We start from the raw sequence: 19,244 nt of genomic DNA on the forward strand, positions 1-19,244 counted from the left end.
TATAGGTTTGCTTTATTTTACGTTCGCCTTCCTTGACAAATACGGTGTCAATTATCAACAAATGAATCTTTCTAACAAGGCTTTGGTTAAGCACCGACGCCCACGTCATGCCACAGGCCTTCCGATGCTGTATATAGATTATTTCGGATGAGATTAGTATAATTCAGAGGCCAGGATTACACTCATATGGGGTGATATCGACCCAGAGCGCTGGGCTGTGTCAATGGAAGACAGCGCACACATTTTCTTGTTTTGTTGCGATGTGTTTCGTTCTTTGGGAGAGAGGGATGCTGGAGCGGACTGGTCGATACGGAGCAGAGCTAACCCGACTGTTACCAGAACTAATGCGTAAACACTGGATTACAGGCCCTGTCCTGTCTGTGTCGTCTCTTGTCACGTAATTTTACGTTTACCTGAAGAAATCAGTCCGTTATCTTTAGCGACTGCCTGGTAAGAAAGAAAACTATAGACTACTAGAGTAGCTGCTCTACGAAAGACAATAGAACACATTAGAACCCATTATAATGTTTTATTTTGTCCATACTGGATGCGGCGCGGCGCAGTGCCATGCAACAATCCCATTAAACAAAGCTATCCCTGCATTCCAATCAACATACTATCCGTCCTAATAGTATTCGAAAGTAGAATTTGTATGTCCTGGGATGTGATTCTTTGCAAAGTGGTTAAAATGTTTAAAGGAATAATTCATCCAAACATCCATTTAAACACCCTCATGTTCTTTACACCCCTTTCTTTCTGTGGAACTCAAAAGAAGATATTTTGAGAAATGTCTCTGTGATTTTGAGTCCATACAGTGGAATGGTGACCAATGTTGTTTGGTAACCAACTTTCTTCACAATATCTTGTTTTGTTCTGCAGAAGAAAGCAAAAAAGGGCAAGTTTGTGTTGCTGAACCACAGTGGAAACAAATGTGTTACTCTCTTTCTAGCTCATTGCACCATGAATTCATCACGGACGCGCCATCGATCCTACGGATTCACTGACCAGAGATCAGAGTGGGGCGAGATGGAGGAAAATGAGACCTGAGCAACTCCACCTGTGGCTGACCCCAGATCAGGCCGGGCCACATGGGGTAAATGGAATGTTACTAACACCAGCAGGAGCCGCTGACCCAGGAGCAGGGGAGCACACATGGGGAGGGGGGGAAATGAGATGTGAATAATGCCACTGTCAGGAGCTGACCTGAGATCAGACGCTGAAACAGACAAAACGTGACCGTAATAAGGACCGCCGAGGGTAAGGCGGCTGGCTACCGCAAACAGCAACGCTTGCGGTCCATTCTTCACAGTTCTCTGAATCTAAGTTTGGTTATTTGCTTATCATCAGCACAAGCACGGATGAATGAGCTAATAGTGCGGAAAATTGTTTCTTGAACGTCCACTGGTAATGATGAGTTTTTGTTTTTATGCAGCTTGTATTATTAAAGCATAAATATGTCAAGTGTTTGAGGAAAAACAAAGAGAGCGCAGGCAGAAAAAGCTCTTTAAAGACATTTCCTTTGTAAACACAGCATATGCGGATCATGATGGCTTCTGGGTACGTCGGAAAGGTACATGATGCAAGGTTGATTTGATGAGACAATGAAGCCGTTGCTTCATTTCTTTTTCTCTTTCAATTGTGTTGACTGAAAAGTGTAACTGTGGAACAGCTCTGGAGAGGGAGAGAGAGAGAGAGAGAGAGAGAGAGAGAGAGAGAGCCCGTGAGTGTGTGTGTTTTGTGTGTGTAGGTGTGTGCGAGAGAGAGAGAGAGAGAGAGAGAGAGAGAGAGAGAGAGAGAAAGAGAGACCCAACAACCCTCATGTAAAATGCATCAAGAGTTGCGATGTCAGTTTACTACAGCATGCTCTGCAGTGAATGCACATATTCTGCAGTGAATATTTAGCTGGGTTTGACACTCGGAAGGTTCGCCCCATTAGACCCCTTCATTAGCAAAGCGCACACCAAACTGCGGCGCAGAGCATGCAACTCCATCGCAATATCTGAAATGTCATCACTCGCATATTAAAAAGGATTATGACAAAATGTTGTGCGTTTTTACAACATGGACTACTGGTGTTTGGATATAAAAGATGTGAAATGTGAGCTGTGATGTAACGATGCATGAAGAGCATCTGGATTTCCACGTGTCATTTAGGTCATTTTGACCAATTTAACATTTAAAAAAAATATATGATTTGGATTAAAACATACTGTTGGCAGTATATTACAAATTCAGAAACTTTGTTCTGAGAATACATAGATAATTAAAGAAGTCACACAAAACTAAAATATGCATTTCAGTCAGAGTAAAATAAATATGATTTATGGACAAGAACAAGAATTCAAGAATTCATCCTCATGTCATTCAAAACCAGAATGACTGACTTTTTGCGGACACAAAATATATAGGGTCAAAAGGGTCAAATGTTGTTTGGTTACCAATATTCTTCAAAATATCCTCTTTCCACACAACAAAGTCACAGAGGTTTGGAATAACATGAGGGTGAGTAAACAATGAAAGATTCTGTTTTTCATTTTTGGGTTAACATCCCATCTTCTCATCAATAGACAAAATATGTATAGGGGAATGCAATTTCGTGACAATTCGTAACTACTTTACAAGCTGGCCGATTCGAGAGAATTCAGACATTTTCATGTTTACATGATCTGCTTATCTAAACGGTTAGGTTTAGGGGTGGGTCTGCATGCTTTTATAATCGTACATTTTTGTTTGACTCGCATCATATGAAGTAGCCACCAATAAAGCTATGAAAAAAGCAAGGACAGTTATATTTATGTCCTATTTGTTTCTATCAGCAGGGGTTTCTAATGTGGTAACGTCCAAGTGTGGCTGTGGTTACTTTGACTATAACTTTGTCTGGACACACTGCTCTGGACATGCATTAAAATTTCACACATCAAATCTGTGTTACTGCAATGTGAACACGTCAGCGGTCGCAGCGGCCGGAGCTGTTCTTAAATGACTCTTCTTTATCAAACCTTTGAAGGATTTAGAGTGCCCAGACCCCATCCGCTTGCACACGCACACGCATACTATCTCCAGATCCGCAGAAAGGTTCTCTGTTGCTTCAAAGATCCCGTTTGGCGTGCTCACATGCCAACCTGCAATGCTTCCCTTATCTCTGCAAAACATAACGAACCAGCATGTAAATCCCCCGTTGATAAATTGAAAGATTGCAATATGCTCGCGCCCTCTTGTTCTTTCGACGCCACCGTTCTCATTAATTTCCTTCATTTGCATCTTCACTTTTTTTAGACCAAACGTGAGAGTACAAGGCACGTATGTGAAAAGTTTTTAAACTCAACAGCAGTGTGTTTGTGTGACTTTATTTTATTTGACAGCAGCGAGGTGCGCTTGTACTTGAAGCGGAACGAAATTGATGTCCCCGCTAAATAATTTGATGCTTTTTCCCCAAGTGAGTTTGGCCCTTATAACTCTTTCAAGTGGATAATATTTAACAGTGTTTAAAAGGACTGCACCACAATTCATAATGAAATGACACTCTTAGTGAAAACAGAACAGTCTCTAAAAGAATATTTGGGAAGCAACCAAATGATGTCACTGACTGTTTGTCTAAAGTGCATTAAATTAAAACCAAAACATCTGGGCATTTTAAGAATCTTGGGATGTAAAAGCCTCTTAAAGAGATAGTTTGTCCAAAAAGGAAAATGATCTTATCATTTGTTTGTCCTCCTATCATTTTAATCCTGCATATTTTGAAGAATGTTGATAACTGTACGACATTGGTACCCATTGACTTGCATTGGTTTTGTGTCTATACAATAGAAGTCAATGGGAACCGCCATATCAATGGGAATCGCCATATCAACATTCTTTAAAATATCTTCTTTTGTGTTTTGTATGAAAAGAAAGTCATACAGGTTTTAAGACTAGTAACTACATTTCTACATGGTCTTTACAAAATGCAAGTGGGGCCACTTGGCACCACTTATGAGTGGTTGCTAGGGTCTTGTCAGCAGTTGCTATGTAATTGCTTACTGACCTAAAGAATCTTATTTCCAAGCCTCCATGATAAATCATATGATATTCGGATTTCCAGATATTGCTTAAGTTCCTCCTTCAAAGTAAATCTATGGATTCGTTCAACCGTTTTATCATCAGCCAGAAAACTGCAGGTCTGATTGCTTTGAAAATGTTAAGCATTTCCGTCCTTGAGGAGCTGCGAGATTTGAGGGATCATTCACGTTACACATACAATGTGGGTCTTTTTACGTGTCAGAGTTTACGCTTTGCATATATTGTGAACAATGTGTACTGTATTTGTATAGTATGTCTGGATTAAACCCTGAAGACTTTCATTCGCTTCTGGACATGCTGTTGGTGATGTGACAGTAAAAGTGTCTGTGCTAACCTTAAATTCTGTATTTAAATTCTCCGAAATGGTGATGGATTTTGCTACCAAAACATTTTGGCCTGTCTAAACAATGAGACACACAGACACAACTCCGCTGTCTTAATCTTAGGCACATTTCTAACAACTCTTCACCATGCGAAATAACAAGACCGTGTGAGACTCGGCTCAGATCGTCCCCGGTAATCACACCGTCTACATGCCACTGCCAATCACAGCCCTCGATTCTGAGCTCGGTAATCAAACCGGCTCTCAGCAAACCGCCATCTTCTTACCCCACGCAGGTGTGATCATTTCCAGAGGGGCGATCCTACGGTTTCATCAGCAGCCCCCGTCCTCTGAGACCCACGGAGCGGCCGGGTGAGATATGCGGGCGGAGCGCATGAGCAAGCAGTGAGATAATTGTCCACATCTGCGTCTCTTTATTCTGACCATCAACCATTCAAGAATGTGTCTGTCATGTGGAGGCCATGAGAGGGGGAGAGACATTTAAAAGAGGGAAATAGAAAAGAGGGCAATAAGGCTGAGTGGAAAATGGGGATAAATATGTGGAAGGAAGATAAATTGAGCTGATGGCTGGTTGAACATGTTGAAGTAAAATGGAGGAATCATAACGTGTCCAAATCACATATGAATGCATATTAATGTAGTACTGCAACATTTTCCTATTTCCACAATTTATTTAACCATATATAATGTGGAAAGAATTTATAGATAGATAGACATACAGACAGACCAAGAAGAGAGAGTCAGACAGACAGACAGATTGATAGATAGATAGACAGTCAGACAGACAGAGCGATAATGAGACATACAGATAAACAAAGATGATTTGAAATTGACAGATCAGCAGAGAGAGAGTCAGATAGACAGAACAATAATAAGACGTTAACAAACAGACAGACAGAAGAATAATAGATAGACAGACATATGGACAGACAAAACAGAGAGACAGTCAGATACACTGAAAAACGTATTATGTGCTTTAGTAGATTTTATGAAAATAAATTATTAAATAATACTTCATATAATTATGTTCCTGTTCTTAGTTAAATTAGTTAAAATAACAAAAATCTTGGGAATAAAATTAAGATTTTAATTATTTAGTTTGAGTAATTTTAATTGAACAAATTCTGAATCCTTTTTGGATGAGACATTAAATCGAAGTCCTGACTCTCTGTGGTCATAAAAAATGTAATAAGAGTGGGGTGTAACCGACATCCTGGCCAAATTCGACCATTCGCCTCCCCATCATGGCCTCCCAACCATCCCCATATGTACCAATTGGCTTCGTAACTCTGTCTCTTCTCCACCATTAAGCTGGTGTGTGGTGGGCGTTCTGGTGCAATATGGCTGACGTCGCATCATCCAGGTGGATGCTGCACATTGGTGGTGGTTGAGGAGATTCCTCCCTTCAATGTAAAGCGCTATATAAATGTAACAAACATTATTATTAAGTAAATCCGACTCAATTTTATTATGTAAAACCCATTTAAATTGGTCAAATTAAGTTTACGTATTTATTTTGTGTTGAGACCACATACAGTAGATTTGTAGATATAACTACCTTGGCAGTTGATCTGTAGTTCCCGGCATGCTTTGGATCTATAGTTTAATATGAATGAAGTGTCAGTAAGTGGTAAGTAAGTTGTACTTGAATTATAGCCGTAAGTTTTATCAAGTCAATTCTACAAGTTATTTTATTCAGTGTGGACAGACAGACAGATTGACAGAGCAATAATAAGACAGACAGATAAACAAAAAAACAAACACACAGACAGACGAATAATAGATAGACTGACAGACAGATAAACTAACATACAGACAGACAGACGAATAAAAGATAGACAAACATATGGACAGACAAACAAACAGAGATAGACAGGCACATTGATAAATAGACAAACAGAGGGACAATCAGACAGACAGAGCAATTATAAGACAGACAGATAAACAAAAAAATCACACAGATAGGCAGACGAATAATAGGCAGACGAATAATAGATAGACTGACAGACAGATAAACTAACAAACAGACAGACAGACGAACAAAAGATAGACAAACATATGGACAGACAAACAAACAGACAAATAGTCAGACAGACAAAACAAACAGAGATAGACAGGCACATTGATAAATAGACAAACAGAGGGACAATCATACAGACAGACAGAAAAACAGAGAGACAGAATGGATAGACAGAGAGACAAACAAAGAGATATAGACCGAGTATGTCATATAGACCGACAGAGTCAGTCAGAGGGGAAATGAGACAAATAAGACAGATACACAAACAGAGAGACAGAGATTTAAATAAACAGACAAACAGACAGAAAGGTAGACAGACCAATAGAGAGACATGGATAGACAGAGAGAGAGAGAGACAGATTTTGTGTCTGGTGAAATGCGAACTCCATACAAGTCATTGACTGTATCAGTGCATCTCTCTGTCATTCAACACGTTCAAGCCGTAACAAAAGTAAAGCGGAGGTTTAATTACTCCAGCTGTGAGGCGGCCATCATTGACTGTAACTGCTTAAAGGAAAGAAAATCACATCCACTGCCAGGCAGTCATAAATCACAGCTTTAGTGCTACATGCACATTTGAGTCTGACAGAATCATTTAAAGACTCGGTGGGCTCGCAATCATAGGACAATTTAAGCTTTCCTTCAAAAAGACTTTTAATTGAATTACTCTGAGCGATTATATGCTCCAAACTAATGGGGCCAGTTTCATCTGGCTGCGCTCGCGGAGCTGCATAAAGACTGAAATCTCAGTCTCTCTGTCATTACCGGGACTAAAATATAAGGACGGTTTCAGATAAACATCTGCCCACTGATGCTCCGTTCCAAACTCTTGCGAGCTGCATCGCCGTCTACATTGGCAGCTGCATTCTAAGGCTGCATACTAAATGACATTGTTGAATGATTTGGAGGCATCAACTTGGCATGCTGCACAAGAAGCATTCTTTAAACAGGAGACCGTGTAACCTATTCCGGTGGAGTTTTATGTAAGGTTGGACACGTTGTTATTATTATAAGCGTAGTGCATGTACGGCACACACAAATATTCAGTAGAGATTTATTTTGCATAATAACTACAAGTATTTTTCCACCCTCAGATTTTTTCGCAGTGCATTCTGGGATCACATTACATGTGAAGGATAATGTAGGTGCCACCTTTCAATATCTGTAGAGACAACACATCTCGCCTATAGTGGAGTCCAAATGTGTGAGATTAAAATGTGGGATTAAAGACAATTTTAACCTGAAAAGATCATATTAATAAATACTAAAGAAAATGTAATAAGGTGATAAATCGATAAATCGATTCTGCCCATACAAATGTGTGATATTGACCACGTTATCTCATTTATGCTATGAAACATTCTCAAATTTATGCTGATTATTTATAATGAACAAAATTATTTTTTAGTATTTTGCAGTCTGAAACTCTAGCACACCATTGTATGACCATTAATAAAACATCATTCACGCTGAAAGTCAGGAGACCAGGGACAACAGCAAGTTTAGCCAAAAATGTTTAATCTCTCCTTGATGCATGTGTTTATTTACACATAATAAATTTGCAAAATAGGAAAGAGCACAATATTTACACAATGAGCGTTTAACAGCCAACCTGTCACAGTTGATTCAAGTCTGAAACTCTTCAAAAGGTATCAGATTTAATAAAGTATTAAAATTCTTGAGTTATTTTCTTGGAAATCTACATGCTCACATTTTTGATCCTACGCTTAAGTTTATTCATCCTTCAAAGAGGAGTTTTCGATCTGGAAAAACCATGAGCAGAAATGAAAAACCAGAGATCGAGATGTTGGGCTGAAGGCGTGGTCAGACGGTGATAGAGAGCCGGATGGGAAGAGATGGATTGTGGGTAATGAAAGGGTCAGAGGCGGCCGAGGAGATGAGCTGACAAGGCACTCTGTGCAGAAACGAAAGCTCTTTGATCTCTAAAACACCTTCTGTTCAGCTTTTTCCCATCATCTATTGAAGAAAAGCCATTTCTTCACTTCGTCTTTTGTTCCTGTACTCAAAATAAGTTAGCGTTCCCAAAACAAGTGCTGAAAAATGAGAGGTGATCACCTAAATACGCTGCACATCAACATCCTGGCAATTTTGGCGCATCTCTGAAGACTTCACATGTTCCATTGAAAACATCAAAATAACGACGGAAAATCAAAGTTACACTCGCCATAAAAATCAACTTGAATGGAAAGAGAATAGACAACATCAAAAACACACGTCCTGAGACATTACAATGCAAACAGCTGTTTTACAATCACCATCATCTGCTAAAGTAGCACACAGCAAAGCACATCAAGATTTCTTCGTCTGCAAAACTGCAAGAGAAAATAAAAACACGGCCAGACTGTTAACTTCCCGAAGTACAAGGAAATTCAGCCTTTGGAACGCAAGTGGAATAGCATGCTTGTATTTTCCAACAACGTGGCTGCACCTGTAGTGTAGAAACATGCAAACTAAATTACTCGAAATGAAATTAAGATACTAACAAAAGTTTACAGGCATAAAGAACTGAATGTCTGACACCAGTGTACTAATGTTCACTTTCAAGAAGTCTGTCTATCTACTTAATTGAACGTTCCTTCCAAATAGTTTAAAATGATCAGATTTATGAGAGCTAACCGCAAACATGCAAACAAATCAAAAGCTGAATAATCTTCAACAGATCTGTGCAAAGAAAAAATAACGTCTAGATGTAAAGGGAGATTGTCTTTACCATGGAAGAGTTCTGGAGACCTGCTCCCAGTCGATTAGGAGAAATTTGCAATGGCATTAAGTCAATAACATAAAGCACGATCCAAAAATAAATACATCCGTAAAGAATGATTCTTTATTACTTTCCTGGCTGAAATGAACCCTGATGTCTGGTTGTATCGAGGTAAAGCGAGCGAGAAAACATGGAATTGTGAAGTTTGTGTGACTCACTCTCATTCTCTTCGGGTTTCTGACCTAAATCATTCAAAGACGTTTCTATCACATCTCAGAAAGTCTTCTGCTTTAATCTCAGTGGAAAGCGAAAGCAGAAGAGGCTTTCTCTTGTTTGAACGTGACTGACTTTTGGAGAACTGCTGCAGCACATGAAAGCCTGTCACCGCGGTACAGACCCTCGCCAAGTTATCGACGTTCTCGAGAGAGAAGATAAAGAGAAACTCCAAAACAACCAGAACGCCGAAGAAAAGTTAAGTAGAGGGGAAGAGCTTGACTTCATCGAATTCGTACCCCTGAAGAGATTCACATTTGTAAAGTCACCAATCACAACTCACAACAGAAAAAGTCATTAAATTCATTCATTAAACTTCATAGTAAATTGACGGGGGGGGGCATGTTGGACTGAAATACAGGAGAGAGAGAAAAACGAAATAAGGGGGGACGGGGATGCCATGAGGATTAAGCCGACTAGCTTATGAGATCAAAACGAAACAGGAAAAATAAATAAAAAATACTTTATAAAACATCACCTTCCGAAAATGTTTCAGAACATGGTACAATAGTTTCTATCTTGTCTTTGTGAGATCCATAATAAATTTCTAGCTTAAGTTCGTGTTTCTTGGAATCGGTCAAATCAGCACATTCATCGCACTAGGGACCATTCACATGCTTTGAACCACACTTCCAAAAAATAAAAAGCTGAGAAAGGTTGAGGTTTGCGGGACCTTGCTACATTTGATGCCAAATGTCTCTCAACCTCCTCGAAATTGTATGACATCAAATTGCGAAGCGTAAAGTCAACCTTAATTCCTTCATTATAAACCGATGTGCTTTGTGCAAAAAGTTATCGTTCAAGGCTCCAAGTGCTCACGTCCGTTTCTGTCAGACGACTAAATGATGAGAAACGATACGAAAAGGGGCCGTTCGTTGAACATAATCGAGTTTTGCGTTCGTTTCTCCAAAAAAAGTCACACGATAGCAAACAATGTGGTCACGTGGCTGAAACTTAACAATATTAACAATAAAGCTTCAACAAAAATGCGTACAAACTTGGTTCGTCCACCAACTGACCAATGAAACCCTTTTGGTGAGGACGGTTCCCTCCAGAAACACGAGGTACCACACGGGAACACGTTTGTTCTTTTTTGCACATCTTTTCACTCATAATTCTTCAGTCACTAGGGTAACATTGAAATCATAGCACATTTTATCTAAAGAAAATCGTTTTTGCACTAAACAACATTCAAAGAAAACATGGCACAGGACATTTTTTTCTAGGTTTTTTTCTTGCCAGTCTTTGCTTCACATGTCAAATTCATATTTTAGTCTTTACTATGTTAAAATGGAAAACATTGTACGCTTCATTTCACTCTTACTTTTTTGTATAAAAATGCAGTTGTATTTATATCTCTATACACATTTATATATATATTTATATCATTTTCATTTGTTGTAGTTCCTGTAAATTGTGCAAATTCAGCAGTAACACAAGTGGCAGGAGACTGTCGTGAGCGAGTCCGTCGATCAACCCAAAGAGAAGAAACGGGGGAAAACGTCGAAAATTAAGCGCTAAACTAAATGGAGTTCATGAAAGTTCACCGTTTTCATAGTTTTTGTAGACTAAGATCTTCAGGCTCAAAATACAAGACATCCTTGGTGAGTAACAGCACGCACAACCGTGGCTCAACACACACTGCGAAACCATACGAAGAAAAACAAACTAGTCCTATTGGTTGGACGTCACGTCCAGGGAGACATTCAGGCGTGTGTGTTGAGTTCAAAGGAAGGGATGAAAGAGGATTTCCACCCTGGGCTGAGGGGTCTCCAGTGTACTGCTTCTGACATTGCAGTCTGTCAGCTTAATGCGTGTGTGGGAGTGGCTTGGGGGGCGGGGCCAGGAGGTTGAGAAGGTGGGGCCAATAGAAAGAAGGGGTCCTCAGCTTGTCAGAGCCATGGTGTCAATAACTTGTTCCAGTTTACTGCGCAGTCTTTGTCGCCGGGCTAACTCGTCTTTCTGCAGCGCGGACAGGATCTGCGGAACGGGAAATTACAATAATGCAAGTGTGAGAACACTAAAATACACAGATAATAAATGCATTATTAAAATGTGTTAAAACAACAAAATATAATTTAATTTCAAATACTTTCAAATACAAACGCATTTCAAAATTGGGTTTCCAACCTACAACAGAACAAAAGCGCACATGCTAAAATACATCTGCATGCACATCTGCGCAGTCCAACAAAGCGCTCCGACTAAAAGTCGAAAAGACAAGGACTGGAAACACCCTCAGCGGCGGATAATGGATTGCTAATTTCCCTCTTGTTTTCACGCAGGTTCAGCGAGGATCTTCACGTGGACACGTGTGCATCTGGATAATAAAGACTAATGAACATAAACGGCTGTTTAAAACGCGACCAGCTGCAGTGTATTAATGTCAGACGGCGAGAGAGAAAGAGAGCGAGGTTTCACGGAGAGGCGGGATGATGCTTGATGAGTCGTGCTCGACTAAAATCTCCCAAAGGTAAGGAAACGTAGGACGGAAATGAAATGGTTTTAAAGGAACGGGGGCCTGGCGCTAACTACAGACACCTTTTTATATCCGCGTAATGGCTGAAGAAACACAGTCGTAAATGTAGGAACAATTAACAGACCCACTGTGGCTACTTCTTTTCACTGAAATAAAGACACACACACACACACACCCTCGGTCTCATATCTGGGTGAGGTAGATGTAAATGGTCTCCTTTGGCGGCTCATTATCTCTCGTTTATCCGGGCCGGCTGGAATGAGTCACTGGTTTTGACACACGCGCCCATGTGTGCTGTCAGTCGGCGTAACGTAAGTGTCCTTTTAAATGTTTTGGATTATACTTTCGGCCATCTTAACAGCCTTATCTGCTTTGCCTGCTATCTATTCATTGGGGAGAAAAGGATTTCATAATTTTCCCTGCAAGATTTTTCTTAAACGTCTATTTCTGAACGTAATCCAAACCTTTTTATTTCAATTTTTACATTGCGTTCCAGTGTTTTTATATAGCATCTATACGGTTTACAGTATGCACATTTCCACAACTCGGACAATCCATCATATACATGCCCATCCTCACTGGATATATAACACCGTATCCCATGATGTCATGCCCTCAGTCTGACGGTACCACTCTATTTCTTTTGTGATGAACATCAAGATCAGTGCTAAAACTTTTATTTTGAACAATAACATGCATACTGTGCACAGAAAGCCACAAGTATGCCATTCCAAATGCAATCCTCTTTTTCGACTGTACTCACCTCATCTTTGTACTTGGTGATGTAAGAGTAGATCTCGTGTAGGGCGCTCATGCTGTTGAATTGATTCAGATGCAGTCTAGACTGCTCGGCGAGATACGCGCTCATGTCCTGATCGCTGATGGCAGACATACGTGCAATGTCTGAGTAATACCTGCAGGACGGCAAGACAGTTTAACGTCAGGGTGCTGGTGGGGCGAGCGATTGCACTCGGATTTCATGTGAATTTGTGGCCTTTCAACAAGGTTACGTCGAGGGACTTAAACAAGCGAGGTGGTGAGGCAAAATAAGTGCAATAGCAAATTAGATCTCGGAGAACAAATCACAATCACGAGTTTTGGTGACATTTTGGTGACTTTGGTTGGTTCATGCATAGTGACATGGTTTAATGTATAATCTACAGGAACATCAAAACTGAAACATTGTAGTCACGTTCCAATTTGCCTCAATTCACCACTTGATCTTTTCTTAAAGTTTAAAGTCTCCAACAGTACAAATAAGTGTACAATTGCTTTATTCATCCACAAAATGATCAGTGAAATACAGTCTGCATACCTTTCTACCCAGTTCTTGTAGTTGGGAATATCTTTAGCGTAGAGGAGCTTATTGGAGGGGGAATCTTTGCCCAGCTTATGTTCAGATGTGGAGCAGGAGTCCATGAATGTTTGAGCAACGACAGACAGACACGCGTCCGTGATGCTGTTCTTGTGGATGTCGAACACAAACTGAGGATTCTTGATCACATTCACCCAGAACCTCAATGGCAAACTGAGAACAAGAGAAAACGTAAATTGTGAGCAGGTCATCTAAAGCAGGTGTTCTCAAACTGGGGACCACAAGATTGATCCGGGGGGGGCACAGATTTTATGGCATTTTACAAAATAAATAAATTGTTCATAGATTTTAGGCCATCAAAATAAGAAAAATAACACCAACCAAAAGAATTGATGTTCCAGTATTGATTAAGTACATTTGTTTTTGGTCTGATTAAAATTCCTAGTTTAAGATTATACGTATTTATTTGGGGGGGCCCAAAGCGAAACACTCTACACAAGGGGGGCCTTACAATGAAAAAGTTCCATCGATCTAAAGCAATTGTTGTCAACCGGTGGGGGTATATACCAAATATATATTTATGTTATTTATAATTTGGCCATTTTTATAATGAATAAACATTTTCCCAGCTCTAAAATATTTCATTGGCTAGAAATGTTTAGTTTTTATGTAGAATATTGTTGAATACATGGTGGACCTTGGAGTCATGTTGAGAACCTCTGATCAAAGGCTAGCTTATGTATTAAAATTACACATGTATAATGTCACTCCTAAAGTGTATTCCTCTAAACAACACAGTACGCTTCTCCTCACCAGTTGCTTTTCCAGGTGTGCCGGACATCTGAATCTGTGATTTGGTGTTTGTCCGCCTGTTCATCCAGGAAATCGAACATGTACTTTATAGCGAGAGGGAGGGCGCTGCCGCGGTGCGCCGTGCTGAATATCGTCTCAAACAAATCATCTACGAATTTCTGTAAAGTACCCTGTAGTGAGACATACCAGTGTAGTGAGAACATGCGTATTTTGTGAATATGAAATATTTAATACGTATCATGTGATGGCACGTTTTAAATAAGCAATAAATATTAAATCAGGATCTATTTCATGCAACATCGTACCAAGATTTAATTTACAAAGGTAAAAAAACAAACATTGAAATGTTAAAGGAGTACTGTAGTTCACTTGAAAATAAGCCCCCATTAAAGTGAACTAATCCTTTAACGGTACCATGAACTGCACAGGCGCAACAATATGGATATTGTGAATGCATTATAAACAGTTAAAGTGATTCTTCTGACGGACACAAAAGAAGATATTTTGAAGAACAACGGTGGTACCCATTCACTTTTCATTGCATGGACACAAAACCAATGCAAATCAACGGGTACCAGTGTTGTCTGGTTACCAACATTCTTCAAAATATCTTCTTTTGTGTTCTGCAGAAGAAAGAAAATCACACAGGTATAGAATTGACAAGAGTAAATGACAGAATTTAAGATTGTGGGTGAACTATCACTTTAATGTCGCTAAATTCTACCAAGCGACAGATACTTAAGCACCCAAATAGGATTGGACGCACGGCATTTGATATGAACAACAAAACACATTCTCCTCCCGTTTTCAAAGTCCATTTATTTTAATATCTTAACTATGCACGATAATATGGTGTGTTGAATTTTATTATTAGCATTTATCATTGTTTACTCTCATCCGTCTGCATCGCATCACGCTTCAGATCTTTGGGTCGTGACCAACCAAAACCAGCGTACTATATTACATAAATTGAATACACATAAAAACAAAAATATACTGATGCTAGTAACTCCTCACTAGAGAAGCTGAACTAGGATCAGTTTTAAACACCTCATATTATTGATCACAAAGGTTGCTTCAAAACGACTTCTTGCAAGTCTAAAATCACTAAACTCCCTCAAGGATCCGAAGCAGAGATGTTGGATTATTCGTCACTTCTGAGAGCGAGTGGCTCTCAGATAATACGGTGCGTGTTGATTAGGATGCCGGCGTGTGTGTGTGTGAGATAGACAGAGAGAGTCCGCAAGGTTTCCCGGCATCTATTCAGCGCTCTGTCACCACGCACCATGAAACACTCGATCCACAACAAATTACCTGTCTCCTGCTGTTCTCCTGCGCTCTAGCATTACATTTATCTATCGTTTTTTATTATGTATCAAAATTGACCACCCGAGAGGCTTGTAAACATATTGTGATTTCAATTTTTGCCTCTCCTTACAATTAGGTGGCAAGGAAATAAGCTACGGAGCCGAGGAAGGAGGGTGGGAGAGGAATGAAGAGGCAGATGGGAGGAAGAAAATGAGAGAAAAGAAGTGGGAGATAGGAAGAATATTACATCGCAAGGCTAAATCTAAAAGGTACAGGGTACAGGCGGAAGCGACAATGTGAGTTGATTGTATTTATGAGCCTCAAAAAGCCTCAAGGGTGACGAAATAAAAGGCTGCAATTTTTATAATAAAATGCGTGTAAACATCATGCAAACCCACCTTGGTAGCCAGCAGTCGTGTCAGGTAGATCTCTGACACCATTTTGCTCCCACGGTCGCCCTCGCGCTGGTCAGCATGGTCATGGTTCTTGACCAGGTGCCAGAGCTTGGTGCCGCTTTCCAGATCGGGCGTGATCATGGGCGTCCTGGAACGGAGGCTGTCCGGACTGCTGGCCGTCCTCAACATGCTCTCTGAAGACGAAGGATCAATAGTGTTATGATTTCATCATTTCAAATTCTGCTTGGATGAGACGAGCTTCAATGCACATCAGGGGAATCAGGTGAACCTGTATGCACCAAGGCCGATAACTACAAATATAAATAATATAATATATAGCCACGGAACACACTAAGAGATTGTTTCGCAATTATTTTCTGAATTTACTATTTATAAGTATGTGTTTAGGTAAAATTATCATTCTTCGAACTACTAAGACTATTTCTACCACATTTCAAATACGAATATTGTTTCTATTTGCGTTTATTTGCAGAAAATGAAAACTGAAGAAAAAGGTCAAAATAACAGTAAACATGCTCTGTATTTTTTCAGACCTCAAAAACGGCAAATAAAACAAGCTGCTCATGTTTACTTTTGAGCAATGCAACGGTCATATTTGTACATGTTTTTAGGAAAAGTTCAAATATTGTTTTACAGTCAAATTTTGCGGCTGTATAAATACGAAGTTTTAAAAATGATTATAAATGAAAGAAACTATTCAAGTCCACACCACAACCATAATGATAAAATACAACAATTTGATAACACCGGAATCACTTTGCATTCAATTCATTTCATTTAAATGTTATTGATATAGCGCTTTGTTCCGAAGAAGCTTTACAGAAGAAAAAAACATGAAAATACAGAAAAGGTAAAACACAGTGCAGTGCGTAGTGTTTGTAGAACAAGCAAGATCATAAAGCGACGTTAACAGAATTGACCGAACCTTTAAGCTAATCTAATATCAGATAATTTTTTTGTAGCCGATGAACAACGAAATAATAAAACCAGAAACACTTTCAAACAATGAAAAAAAGAAAAACCTGAAAGCCAATCGAAATCCTTTAGTACTCAATCAACCCTTTTACCGTAGTAAAACAGCTGTAAGACACAGTCTCTCACTGCTGTTATTTTAACACACACTGCGCTCTCCAAACGGTACAGTATTAAACCCACAGATACCGTGTCTTCATAAATATAAGATAAACTGTAATGTAAACGGCATGAAACAGACATATCAACAGTCGTAAATCAAGGCGGACGCTTTCTTCTATCTGATGAGCAGTCGGCTTCTAAATACCCAGGAGTTACACATCAAAGATGAGAGCAGAAAGTAGCTGGGCTCCGGCTAATGGATGGTTAAGCGCAGTAATCTGTCTGAGGATAAGGCATTCTGGGTAAGGAGCGTTTTCCTGTGGATGCCCTATGCTACAGTGAATACACTGCATCTGTGGAATCCATCAAAAACTCCCCCAGGTTTCCTCCATCCTTAAGTGGCAAGTGGGTGTGAGAGATAGAGAGTCGAGTTCATCAGTCACAGACTGGCGGGCCGAAAGAAACAGACACTCATTTGGCTCCTCGCTTTTTATATTGAAAACATAATAGTAAAAAAGTAAGTAATAGACATATTTAATGCTTCCTTATAACAGTGAGATTACACGAAATATTAAAACTTCTCCGCTGGTTTCCGTGGCAACGAGTGGACCACAAGTTGAACCATACAACGCTTGTGTCCTCCATTTGAGAACCCATAAAATGATCCGTTTTCTCACAGGGAAACGGACGCTTGTCGTGAGAGAGTCATGGCTCGAGTAGACGTAATTCACCGGCAATCATGGATACTCACTCCTGAGGAGAAGAGATGGCACTAAACAGCCTTTTCTCTCTCATTCGGTCGAGGAACAAAACAAAGTTCTTGGAGATGCTGCAATCATCCCCTCTTATTCACACCAACACCAAAAGTGCTCAGAAAAGAAAATCCCCAGAAAGAAAATATCTAAAAGACATCAAGCCTGGTGGCGTTTTGAAATCGAGAAAAGAGGATGCGAAACTAGCATGAGTCTTTTTTTTAAAGGGGGAAATTGATGCTTGCGCGACAGATAAACAAATCTTTCAGTTTAATATAGCGGATATGTTCGGTTTCTTCTGAGGAGGGTAGTTGTGGAGTTCTGAAGACAACATCCAAACAGGAAGAGCTGACACTCACCGTATCTGCTGAGGGACTTGGTGAAGGTGGAGGAGTTTGAGATGTTGTATGCAGAGTTTTGTTTCGGCACCAGAGCGATGACAGACCCATCTGTTACCTGAGGACGGTGAGTGACAACATTACTGCACTATACTCAACAAAAACACTTCACTATAGTATATCAAACGCACAATTACAGATTACTGTCCTGTAACAGTTATTCACAAGCAAAGAAACGTTACTGCTAAATCTTTGCAGTTTACAACAGGGTTTTTAAACTGGGGTCATGAGGTTCAGAGTCACCACTAGACATTTTTGACAGGGTTGCCAGATGTGCGCCCAAATTAGCCCAATGGCAAACCAAGACTAGCCCAACAATCCCATCCGTTATATAGTGCTGCTTGATTGTGAGGAATTATTTTGCCCAATGATGAGATCACAATTATTTCAAACGATGACAATACATATATACATTATTAGTAAATAAATAAAACATAAATTTAACACTCGATTCAACTACATAACAAAAATGTAAAATTATGCAAATAGGATGATAAAATGTAGTATAAATGCATACATTCAAATAAATAATATTAAAATAATACCAAAAAATTACACAATCCTTCCAAAACAGGATGCAACGCAATAATTGTTCACAATAACAAATTTGATTGATATGAAGTGAAATGCACAATATATTTTGTTATATTTTTATAATTATTATTATAAAATAATAATCCGTCATCCGTTTTTGTGCAAATTAACTCTACATTATAGGAATAGGGTCCCTCACAAAAGGTTAGTCATATTTGCGGGTCCTTGGCATCAAGTGAAAATAACAGACCTCATAGATAAATAACACACACATTAACCACACTAGGGCTTTGGGTGATGCATCAGGTTCAGACAGTGACCGTACCTGATAGTGCGCGAGCGTGTTCAGCCGTTTCCAGTCATTATCAATCTTAGTAGTGACGTCTTCATCCTGCAGAATGATCCGAGCCAGACGCCCCTGCCGCCACTCTGCAACACACACAAAACGCCATGAACACTCTGTGTACACACACAGACATCCCCCCCACAACTAGATCTACTCAAGTAAAGATTTTCTCTTTTACAAGCTCCCATTTCATTTAAAGCCCATAACAATGCGCACACTTCGTTCCAAACATGAGCTTTTTAAAGTTCTATTAACAGTGTTGACCCACATGATGCGAAACACAATGACAGAGATCCCATCAAGGTTAGAAGGACGACTTTTTTGAGCTGTTTACACATAACCCATTCCCGAAATGGCCATGTTTGTTTGTTGTGTGGCGGGGGGCGCAGTTT

The 19,244-nt window shown here is 39.7% G+C and overlaps 1 protein-coding gene across 1 annotated transcript in view; it reads right to left on the bottom strand.

Moving 5' to 3' along the window:
* Positions 1–7,926: 7,926 nt before the first annotated feature.
* Positions 7,927–19,244, bottom strand: part of plxna1a (plexin A1a) — a 168,870-nt gene continuing 157,552 nt past the window's right edge. The window contains exons 26-32 of the mRNA XM_079478542.1: positions 18,832–18,935; positions 17,934–18,030; positions 15,731–15,921; positions 14,025–14,194; positions 13,212–13,424; positions 12,660–12,810; positions 7,927–11,397 (exon numbers count right to left, since the gene is read on the bottom strand). Of these exons, the coding sequence (XP_079334668.1) occupies positions 11,302–11,397; positions 12,660–12,810; positions 13,212–13,424; positions 14,025–14,194; positions 15,731–15,921; positions 17,934–18,030; positions 18,832–18,935 (1,022 nt within the window). The 3' untranslated portion in view covers positions 7,927–11,301. The remainder of the gene's footprint in view (positions 11,398–12,659; positions 12,811–13,211; positions 13,425–14,024; positions 14,195–15,730; positions 15,922–17,933; positions 18,031–18,831; positions 18,936–19,244) is intronic.

Source organism: Barbatula barbatula (assembly GCF_947034865.1).
Source record: "Barbatula barbatula genome assembly, chromosome: 17".
NCBI classification, from domain to species: Eukaryota; Metazoa; Chordata; class Actinopteri; order Cypriniformes; family Nemacheilidae; genus Barbatula; species Barbatula barbatula.